This window comes from Vicia villosa, linkage group LG2 (assembly GCF_029867415.1).
Source record: "Vicia villosa cultivar HV-30 ecotype Madison, WI linkage group LG2, Vvil1.0, whole genome shotgun sequence".
In the NCBI taxonomy this organism is placed as follows: domain Eukaryota; kingdom Viridiplantae; phylum Streptophyta; class Magnoliopsida; order Fabales; family Fabaceae; genus Vicia; species Vicia villosa.
Window position 1 is genome coordinate 1555938 of NC_081181.1, and position 12389 is coordinate 1568326.

General features: G+C 35.5%; 1 protein-coding gene across 1 annotated transcript; it reads left to right on the forward strand.

The window, feature by feature from the left end:
- The first annotated feature begins 2028 nt into the window (after positions 1–2028).
- LOC131647462 (uncharacterized) lies at positions 2029–2820 on the forward strand. The gene has a single exon (XM_058917349.1). The coding sequence runs from the start codon at positions 2029–2031 to the stop codon at positions 2818–2820; it is 792 nt and encodes a 263-aa protein (XP_058773332.1).
- Positions 2821–12389: the final 9569 nt, after the last annotated feature.

Sequence of the window (12389 nt, forward strand, 5' to 3'; positions counted from 1 at the left end):
CTATTTTAATTTTATCAATAAATTTGGTTAATTAAAATAAATTTATTAATAATTTTTTTACATTATATATGAATAAATTAAAGAGTCTTCTCATATGAATTTGGTTAATAGTTGGAGTTTTGTTTCTTTAATAATTTCTAATAAAATATTATATTTTTTGTTATAAAATTTATTTTTATTAAAAATATTAATAGTGCACAATGGATTAACTTTTGACAAGACATATATAATATGGACCCAATAATCCAATTATTTTTAATTTTTTAAAATATCAATAAATTATTATATATTTAATCTATGAATTATTTGTATAAATTGTAAAATTTCTTACCTTTGGACAATTTTGTAAAGGTTCATATAATATTGACTAATTTTATTATGTATTTATATTAGATTAACCTATATTAGGTTAGCGAGCCTACATTTTTAATGTTAGTAAAATGGCAATTTTGATTTTTGTTCAGGTATACCAATTTTCATCTTTTCCATATATTATCATTTAAATTTTATTTATTTAAAAAAAATTATACTTGAAAAGTTTTTTGATTAAATTAAATTATATAATGACAATGATTCAAAGTATAAATCTTTAAGTATAAAAAAATCTAAATTATTATTTTATATAAAATAAATATTATAATTTTAAAATTTAAAATAATATTAAGTAAATTTAATGTAGTTTCAAGTCTGAAACTAATGGAGAATGATAAAAAAATTTAATCAAAATAATTAAAAATATACATTAACCTTTTAAAAGCTTTTGGGTTCCTGTCTTCACTTCTTTCCATTTTTGTTTTAAAAAAATACAATTTCTTTATTTTTCATAATCATTTCCCTTTCATTTCTTTTTATATTGGTTTTATATACCATGTCAAAAAAGTTTAACATGCATCTATAATCACAATCAAAATGTAACAGTTTCCTTTTTAATAATTCAATTTTTTTTACTTTATTAGTAAAAAATAAAAAATAAAACAGTTTTTACTAAATAAATAAGTTTAACATAATACATTTTTATGTTTCTCTATTGTTGGTAAAAGAAATATAATTAATTTCTATATTTAATAAATAAAATTATCTATTTTAAACAATTAACATATATATTAGTATGTATAAAAATTTTAAATTATATTTAATTTGTTTTACCTTAGTAAATACTTTTTATAAGAGTCTAAGTATATGAACATAAAAATTTGTTTATTCCGACGAAATATTATATTAATTCATTCAAATATTTTATTCGATTATAAGATAAAAGTAGAAGTTTTTATATTAAATGTTATTTTAAATAAATTTTTATATTTAAGAATTCTTTAATGGTCTTGAATATGAAAAAAAAATTAATAAATTAATAATTGTGCTATATATATATTGGGATAAGGATGACAACTAGGGGTGGCAAAACGGGCCGCCAGCCCCGCCCGCTGCCCGCCCCGCCTTATGCCCGCCAAAAAACAAGCGGGGCGGGCATGCCCGCCAAGTAAAATGGGCATCAAAATCATGCCCGCCCCGCCAAGTTGGCGGGTTGGCGGGCGGCGGGCTTACCCGCCTATTTTTATTTATATTTTTTTAATAGATTAATATGTTTTTTTTACCTTTTAATTAAACTTTTCACTTATTTTTTAATACAATTTTTTATAAAAGTAATTTTTTAACAAATTTACTCTAAAAAAATATTACATATATTTATAAATGAATGTATAAAATAAACCATAAGAATTGCAATTACTAGAATTAACTAAAAAAAGAGTGAGTTTTAGAGGAGGAGCGGGTTTTGGCGAGCGGCGGGCTTTGGCGGGGCGGGTATGGCGGGCGGCGGGTTTTGGCGGGGCGGGCTTTGGCGAGCGGCGAGCGTAAAATCCCAACCCTACCCGCCAATTTTTGGCGGGTGCGCGGGCGGCCCGGCGGGGCCCGGCCCGTTTTGCCACCCCTAATGACAACAGTACCATGTCAATATATAAATCAAATATCTCTGATTTCAAATCTGTTTATTTTTTTTTTTTAAATTAATTGACTTTCATTCCATCCATGAATTTCAAGATTTTATTATTTCCTTCTTCTCCTCTTCCGCGTCCTTGTCCTTCTCCTTCTTCTTCTAATTCTATTGAGATGGGGTATGACCAAAACCCATTCACAATACACACCAATTCATTATCAAAAAACAACTATTCATCTTTAGCGACCAACAATTTCACTAGCCATGCTATTGGAATCACGAAAGCGATGCGGATGCTTGAAGTTCAATTCGGAAGTTCGCGTGCATCTCCGAGTAAAAATAATAATGAAGATGTCATCAAAGTCAACAATATTATAATGAATGCTTCCAAAGATTCTTATCATCCCAATCTCCATGGAAGTTCTTCATCACTTTCACAGGGATCGTTACCTCAGACGATTAATTTTCATGGTGATGACGTTACTGTTTGTGATAATAACAAAAGGAAGAGGAAGAAGATCAATGAAAATATTGACGATGGTAGAATACACAGCCTACCATTCAAGAAATATGGACCATACACGTGTCCAAAGTGCTATAAAGTATTGAATACATCTAAAAAATTTGCTAGTCATGTGGCGTCAACTCACTATAAGTTCGAAAGTGAAGAAGAGAGAAAGAAGAGATACATGTTTAAAATGCAAAAGAGATCAAATCTTCGTATTCAAAAACCCAATGATGAAACAACTACTATTGCTCATGTTGACGCATCGTCGAATCAACCACATCTTATAACTTCCATCAACGAGGATGATAAGAGTTTTGTTTCTCGAATTCCAACTTTTAGTGGAGTAATAGTCAAATTAGAGCCAAAAGATGATTAACAAGTAATTTCTATGTTCATGTTGCAATATTTACTTTTTCTTATATAGTCTAAATATTAATCCTTATTTGTATTGTTTTTTGGTATTCAATCTTTAGGCCGACATAAATTATGACCACTAATTTGATTTAGTTTCAATTTTAATTTCTCTCATTCGGGTGATGTTCTCAATTCTATATCTCAAAAAAGGTTAAAAGTCATAATCAATTCCTAAAATTCTAAATTATAAGCTATTATTGTTCTTCTTACTCTCAAAAAATGATATAATTAACTAATTATTTTTTATCGAAAATAATTTTAATCATTTTTTTTAATAAATAATGAAATTAATCACGAAACAGAAAGATACAACACACAAACAATTACCTCTTTATAGACGATAGAGATAAAATGTTCTAAACATGAAAATTACATAATGCATATCATTTTATTTTTGTTACTAAGAGTTGTTTTATTTTTTTCACCAATTTGGGAGGGTGTGTTTTAATGCTGACTCCTGCACACTTTTCAACCGATACTACTATAAGTGTTGATGGTGAAGATCTTTGATAAAGAAGACATAAGGTTGGAGAAAATATCAAAGTATAAACTCTTTCATTAATCTGTTATGAGCATAAAAAATTCTTTATATACATAGTGAAACAGAATAACTAACTGCACTATCTAAAATAACTAACACCACTACTAAGCTATTGGGCTGTACAATAAGATAAATGGGCCTAGGCCTGTATATAAAAGGTAAATGATAACTATACTAGTTAATATCTCCCCTCAAGTTGGAGTGTGTATGGATAACAGTCCTAACTTGGTCAAAATAGCTGTCAAGGCAGGAGAGAGTAAAGGCTTAGTAAACATATCAGCAAGTTGAGCAGTGGTGGAGATAGGAAGAAGGTGAATCAGCCTAGATTGAAGTTTTTCTCAAATAACATGACAATCCAACTCTATGTGTTTACTCCTCTCATGGAAAGTGGGATTATGCGTAAAATAAATTGCCGATTTCTATCACAATACACAAAGGCTGGTTGAGAAAATTCAATCAGAAGATCCTTGAAAAGATACTGTAACCACTGTAGTTCACAAGTGAGAGATGCTAAAGCTCTATATTCAGCTTCTGTAGATGATCTAGACACATTACTTTGTTTCTTGGATTTCCAATATAGAAGAGAGGAACCAAGAAGGACACAATAGCCAGTGGTAGATTTTCTTATGCCAGGGCATCTAGCCCAATCAAAATCAGCAAATCCATAAAGTTTCAAGGAGCTAGAAGCTGAAAGTAAGATACCTCGAGCAGGGAAAGATTTGAGGTACCTCAATATTCTTGTGGCAGCTTGATAATGTGGAACAAGAGGATTGGACAAAAACTGACTCAAGTGCTGAACAACATAAGAAATATCAGGCCTAGTATTAGTCAAGTAAATCAATCTTCCAATAAGCCTCCTGTATGAAGATGGATCTGCAAGAGGTGTGCCCTCTGTGAGAGAAAGTTTGGCTGTAGGATCAAAGGGAATGGAAGAAGGTTTTGCTGCAAGAAATCCAGTGTCCTCAAGAAGCTCAAGGGTGTATTTCCTTTGATTCATAAAGATACTTGTAACAGATCTTGCAATCTCAAAGCCTGAAAAAAATCAACTGGCCAAAATCTTTTATCTTGAATGTTTTATCTAATAGTCTTTCAACCAATTTAATTTCTTGTATGGAATTTCCAGCCAAGACTATGTCATCTACATAAACTAGCAATACTGTGAAACTCTGTTTAGTAGACTTGACATACAAAGAATGATCAGCTTGAGACTGAGAATAACCCAAAAATAATAGAAATGAGGAGAGTTTAGAATACCATTGCCTGCTAGCCTATTTTAAACCATAGAGAGACTTTTGAAGTTTACAAACCTGAGATGGATTACCATGAGAAAGGCCAGGAGGAAGATTCATGTAGACTTCTTCATGTAAATCACCATGGAGGAATGCATTATTGACATCTAATTGTTCAAGATGCCAACCTTTGATGGCAGCAATGGAAAGGAGAACTCTCACTGTGGTAATTTTTGCCACAGGAGAAAAAGTATCAAAGTAATCAATGCCTTCCATTTGGGTGTATCCTTTGACAACTAATCGAGCCTTATATCTCTCAATAGAACCATCAGCATTGAATTTGATTTTGTAAACCCACCTACAAGTTTGATTTTCTGCAAGTGCCTGTAACTCAATGTTCATAGCATTTTTCCAACAGTCAAGTTTTATAGCTTGGTTAAAGGTTTTAGGTTCAATGGTTGAGGAAATAGAACAACAAAATTGTTTGTAAAAAGGAGAGCATTGAGTATAAGACAAAACAGATGACAAAGGATAAGAGGATTTGTTTGTGGATAAGGCAGAACTATTTATTGATAAAGCAGAATTATTGGAAATAGAGTAGCAATGGTAATCTACTAGATAATTGGGTGGTTGAGAAATGCGAGTAGAGTGTCTTGTTGGTACACTAAGGTCAGTAGGAGGAATATGAGAACTACTGGGTAAAGTTTGGCTAGGGGAAGTGACAGGTATATTAGTTATATGACTATGGCTATCATGAAGGGGTAATTCAGAGATTGTCCTATTTGTACTAGATGTAAGACTGTGTTCAACAGATGACAGCTCATGTCCGTCATTTCCTTCATTTAGGATAGGCTGAATTGTAGCAGAATGGGATAGGGGTGATAAAGGAGATAAAGGAGAGCTTAAGGAAGTCAAAGGACTATTGGACATGAACAGGTCTGTGCTAGACTGCTATGTAATAGGATGAGGTAAGTCATCAAAGAGATTGTACTCAGTTGATGGAGGATTGTGTGTAGGATTAGAGGGTGGAAAGGAAGGACCAGTTTTAAAGGTAAATTTTTTTTCATAGAAAATAACATTTCTTGAAACAAAAACAGAATTATTGGTTAAATCATAGAGTATATATCCTTTAGTGCCCTCATGGTATCCTATAAAGATGGTTTTTCTAGCTCTGGGATCAAATTTGGTCCTATGGGCCTGAAGAGTAGTAGCAGAACTGAGACAACCAAAAACCTTTAAATGCATGAAGGATGGAGGTTTATTGAATAGAAGTTCATATGGAAATTTTGACTTTAAAAGAGGGGAGGGCAATCTATTGATGAGGTGTATGGCATGTTGGACACAGAAATTCCACATGTTTAAGGGAATACGGGAATGGAAGAACAGAGCCCTAGCAACATTAAGAATATGTTGATGTTTCCTTTCTACCACCCCATTTTGTTGGGGTGTTTCTGTGAATACAAGATCACAATCACAAAGATGTTTTTGATTCATGGCAAACTCAATAAGCATACAAGCAACAAGGGACAAGCAGAAGAACTCAAGGAAAAGCAAGCATTGGTCATTTGTGACAGAGCAGGTCGACCTACTATGCTTATAGGTCGACCCAACACAAGCAAAACAAGAAAAATGCAGAATAGCAGCAGCTAGGTCGACCTACTGTCAACCTAGGTCGACCTAAAAATGGAGAAAATTTCATACACTTCTGTTAGGTCGACCCACACATCAACTAGGTCGACCTAATCTGAGAAATATTCCCCAAAACGCATCTGAAGTGGATTCTGGTCGACCTACTCCTTCAACAGGTCGACCTAACTGGGAACAAATAACATCCAAAGGATATGCAGCTCTGTTAGGTCGACCTAAGCACCACAAGAGGTCGACCTATCTGATCAAAAAGAATAAGCAGCTCTGTTAGGTCGACCTAAGCATCACAAGAGGTCGACCTATCTGATCAAAAATGCCAGAATTTTTGATTTTCTCTGCATCAACTGAAAAGCTCTCATATATATTGTCCAAGGTTCAATTGTTGAATTTAACACCAACGACTGAAAGATACAAAAAGGCTTCTCATCTTCGTTCTTCGTCATCTCCAACACAATTACACATAATCATTCTTGCGTTGAGGGTTAGTGATCGAGTTCGATAACGTCCATGGAACGGAATTGAAGATTCCTAGTGGGTGAAGATTTGTGGGGTTTTTGGTGAATAAAATCTGCGGGTTTTGTCCTCCAAGATAGGTGTTTCTTGGGGGTTTTTATCAAGAGTTTTCATCGAGGATTCGGCTGAGTGTGACGATTGAGGAACAAGGGTTCAAGCAATTCAAGACACTGCAGAAAGGAATCAAAGTGAAACTCTTGGATCACCTTGATCTTGCTCAAGATTAAGGGGGAAGAAGATTCAGAGGATCGACATAAATTGGTTTATCGTTTATCGCTTTGTTTTCTTCTTTGTATATACTACTTTCAACATTAATGGAAGATTTCCCAATTTCAATTTGGAATTGGGGGCAGACGTCGTCGTAGCGAGGACGATCGATGAACTGCCTAAACAAATATCGTGTTCTTGTCGCTTTTACCTTTTCATTTACGTTCTGTTCATATTTGGTTATAATAGCAAATTGATCAACGATCCGAGTGTTAAGATTGTGAATTAAGAACTTATATAAACCTCACAATCCATCACACATTGAATCACCATCAATTTGATCATTATCACCAAGTGTTTGTGTTTTTGCTTCTTTCACCATTACTGCATTGCAAACGTCGCTCATCATATAAGAAGTTAATTGATTTTCAATAGAGCGACGTATTGATTCTATAGTGTATTCTCTTATCGTTTATCTCAAGCTGGTTAGTGATTTTAACACATATACAATCGTTTCAATAGTGGTTCGGAATAGACGCGAGTCGATTCAGAATCACTTCCGCTTAAAGTTCAATTAATTCCGCAAAACTGTTTAAGATCTATTCACCCCCCCTCTAGATCCTAAGGCCAGCGTCTAACAAGTGGCATCAAGAGCTCTGGTTTATTCCGTGCTACGTGAAACACTTATTGGAAAGATGGCTTCCGGACCTAAAGGGGCTCACAATAGAGCTCCAGTTTTCAACGGTGAAAACTATGGCTATTGGAAGGATTGTATGTGTGTCCACATCAATGCAATTGATAGGAACATCTGGACAGCTATTGTCAATGGTCCCTTTCAGATCACCATGACAAATGCAGCTGGTGCAGTTGTTCCAAAACCAGAAAATACTTGGGATGCTGAAGATGAAAAGAGATATGCATACGATTGGAAAGCGAGAAACATTCTAATCTCAGCTCTAGGAGTTGATGAATACTATCGCGTTTCCCATTGTAGATCCGCTAAAGCTATGTGGGACACATTGCAAGTTGCCCACGAGGGAACGGATGATGTCAAACTAGCTAGGATCAATACGTTAACTCAAGAGTTCGAACTCTTCCACATGGAAGATGGTGAATCCATCGAAAACATGCAGAAGAGATTCGTTCACCTGAAAAATCGGTTAAATTCTCTTGATAGACCTGTTTCCAATGCAGTTGCTACTAACAAAATCTTAAGATGCTTGAACAGGGAATGGCAACCCAAGGTTACAGCAATAAAGGAAACAAATGATCTAAACACCTTAGACATTACCACTCTCTTTGGTAAACTAGAGGAACATGAACAACACCTTAAATGCCTTGACATGCATGAGAAAAGGGCAAAGAAAGAAAAGAACATGGAGAAAGAGGTAGAGAAGAAGTCAATAACTCTAAAAGCTTCAAGCTCCAAGACCTCAAGACAAGAGCTAAAGGATAGTGATACAAGTGATGACGAAGACTCCGATGATGAGGAAATGGGACTGTTTGTGCGAAGATACAACAAATATCTAAAGAAAAATGGAGCAAAACATTCTGACAAAGGCTTGATCAACTATAGAAAGCAATCAAACAAGTTCAAACAAGATGACGACAACAAAGGAAAAATCAAAGGCCTTTGTTTCAATTGTGGGAAAGCCGGTCACTACAAATCGGATTGTCCATACCTTAAGAAAGAAAAAGAGAAGAACCAAAGCAAAGGTCATAACAAATCTAAAAGAGCCTACATAGCATGGGAAAGTGATTCATCTAGTGAAAGCTCATCAAGCGATGAAGAAGAATCAGTAAATTTGTGTCTTACGGCTCATCAACACAAGAAAAAGAAACGTGTAAGTCATCTTAAACCTGAACTTGTAGATAAGGTATCACATGCTCAATTAAAATTAGCCTTTGAAGAACTACATAGAGATGCAATTGAAGCTTTCAAACTTTTGGCCTCAAATAAGAAAATTTTTTCATACCTTGAATCAAAAGTTGAGAAGACCGAAAAGGACATGGAAGCTTTAAAACAATCTATGCTAGACATTCAAAAGGATAAAGTTGAAATCGATCCTACATCATGGTTTGGTTGTGAGACATGTCACATTTGGCAAAAAGAAGTGAGAAATCTAAAAGCCAAATTAGACAAGGCTCTACAACCAAAAGTGACCTTTGCGGTTGATCCAAACAAATTCAAGAGATCGTATACTCCTTTATATAGTAAATACACTTTTGTACCAAAAGTATCAACTAGCAAAACAGCATATTCTCATCATATTACCTGTCATTATTGTTGCAAAAAGGGACATACCATTGAAAAATGCAAGTTTAGGAGAATCTTAGTTCCTAAAGGCGTATTTCAATGGTTGCCTAAGTGCAACAATGTCTGTACTCACCATCTAGGACCCAATGAAGATTGGGGACCTTCCACTCTAAATTAATCTTTGCAGGAAAAGTGTCTTGACATCGCCGAAAGGTGGTGGTCTCTTGATAGCTGATGCTCAAGACACATAAAGGAAGACATATCACTTTTGGTATGTTATCTATGAAGAACTATTCTTGGCAAAGGAAATGCAGGTGACCTGGCCACCACAAATGTATAAGATACATCACAAATACAAGTTAACCCGAAAAACACAAAAGACTCATTACTTGATGTGCAATTGGCAAATTGCATTGCAAGAAGATTTAAACCTATTCTAAGCAGAATAATGTTTGGGACCCTGTCCCGCATCCGGGAGAACATCAAGTGATCGATACTAGATAAGTTTTTCGCAAAATCAAGCAATCGAGTCATGAAACATTCTATCAAGACAATTCATCATCAAATCTAGGAGTATGGCACACTGACAAGAGGATTCCACACAATGATGACAAAACACCTACATATTGAGAAAGCGGTAACATGCCTATTGTTCACTTCCAAAAATTTTATTGATACTATAATATGCTATCAATTAACATGCTTATAGTGACTTCATGTATGTTTATCCATATATCTCAATTACATATATGTGTCTATCATCTCCATTCATAACATATCATGTTTTGGGCATACAAGCAAGTAACTAAGCATGAATGCATCATATAGTAACATCCCTAAGGCATTTCAAACATTTGAGGAAACTTAGGTCGACCTACCCTGCATCTGAGTCGACCTACACTAGCCTTTTTCAACATTTTAGCCAAAATGCCCAGTTACGTCGACCTACCCTCTTTTTAGGTCGACCTAATCTGCAATTTTTTAAAGGCTTCTCTGTTAGGTCGACCCAGCCTACATTTAGGTCGACCTACTGGTTCAAAAATTTCCAATTTTGGGTCTGTTGGTCGACCCGACCCATCCCCATTCATTCATAATCATTCATCTTCTCTTTCCCACTCATTCTCACACCATTGTGTACGGCCAACCCTAATTCCTCAAAGTTCAAAGAGTGTCAAAAATCATCCCTCTCACACAAATCATCTACAACCATGCCTCCAAAATCAAGAAAGGGAAAGGAAATTGCTTCTGGTTCATCATCTCAACCGGTAAGTGCTCTTGTTCATCCTGATTGTAGGGAAAATTTTGAGAAATGGCAGATGAAAAGAAAAATTGTTAAGCAATATACCTATGATCCAAATCTTGTCGAAAACATGCATATCCCCGATGTCGCTGCTTTGATTGAACATCAAAATATTCATCCCTTAGTGCAATGTGATACTCCGTACTGTGAAAATACCGTCAGGGCTTTCTATGCATGATTTACAATAGGGGATGGTTGTAATTTCCATTTCAAAATGGGCTCTAGGTCGCATGTTGTTGACAAACGGGCTTGGATTAGTATCTTTGGTCTGAAAATTGTAGGTGATGAATTCTGTATGGTAGACGGGGATGTACCGGGAAACTATGACCATGAGGCCTACATGAAGTCTATCCTCAAAGACCCTTCCATATTTGACAGACCTAATGAAACAATAACAGCCGGTCATCTGAAGCGAGATCCTAGGCTCCTAAATTGGGTCATCTCAAGAATCATTCGACCAAGGGCAGGAGGGTATTCAAGAATTGAAAGGAAAGAAGTTGTGCTCATGTATCTGCTGCAAAATAGAACGCATATACATTGGCCTCACTTCCTAGCTGCTAAGTTTCATGAGGTCCAACAGAAAACTACAGCCCTGTGTTATGGATCAATCATTCAAACAATTGTCAATCACTTTGGCATGCGACTTGATCACTTACACTACACTCGCATACATCAATCTCAAGAATTCTCACAAACCACCTTGACTCTTATGGGATACCATTGGAATCCAGTTAGGAAAACCTACTATCTCATTCAAAAGGGAACAGGGAAGGTTATCTACAATTATGATGATCCCACGAAGTTTGGAAACAATGCATGAAATGAAGAAGAAGGACTTGATCAAGACAATGCAAATGATGATGATCACCACATGGAAGATGTTGCACAAGATACGGATGCAAATTGGAGATATGTTCCTTCACAACAAGAGGATATCCCTTGGGGATACACGGCTCCGCCTCCGCCAGATCAAACCAACATCATTTCCATATTAGAGAATATGCAACTCCTACAACAACAACACTTCAACACGCAACAGCTCCAATTCCAACAAATGCAACAGCTCCAACAAGATCGCTATGAAGAACAACAACGACAATATCAATCGTTGTACAACTTCGTTCAAGACCACAAAAGCGATTTTGAGACTTTTGCCTCCAACTCGACTCTAAGACAGAATCAGTTTGAGGAAACGGCATTGCATCGTCATGCCAACATAAGTCAAAGCTTCAATACTCTAAACCACTCCGTGCTTGATCTGTTGGAACAAGTTGAAGAAGACCGTCCTCAAACATTTCAAAGAGGAAGAGGAAGAAGGGGCAGGCGTTAGGATGCATATCTTTTCATTCCATCATATCATTACATCTCATTCCATCATTGTCATAAACATTTACTAAAGTTTCTAAGTACTTAGTTTAGTTTTCTTTTAAATTTGTCTGAATATTATGTGTGCTTGGTTGTAATATTAAAAGTTTTCGTTGGATATTATGTCACCTCTACTTGCTTCTGTTAACGATTATGTATGTTGTAGTGTTCTTTTAAAACATGTTTAGTTCTTATGGTTTTACTATCTACATGTTATCTATTACTATGAATGCAGGTATTTTTTTTTGTTGTTTCTCTCGTTACTCTTCTCTTCTGTTTCGTTGTTTCTCTTTTGATGTTGTCAAAGGGGGAGATAGATGCTGAGTGTACGGGGGAGATCAGCTGAGTGACATAGATGCTGAGACCATAGATGCTGAGTGTACGGGGGAGATCAGCTCAGCTGAGTGACATAGATGCTGAGTGTACGGGGGAGCCTCGTTGAGCCTTCATTACTTACTACCAAAGCTTCTAC

Bases quoted from the DNA above. Each gene is read 5' to 3' on its own strand.
- LOC131647462 (XM_058917349.1), top strand. From the start codon at position 2,029: ATGAATTTCAAGATTTTATTATTTCCTTCTTCTCCTCTTCCGCGTCCT.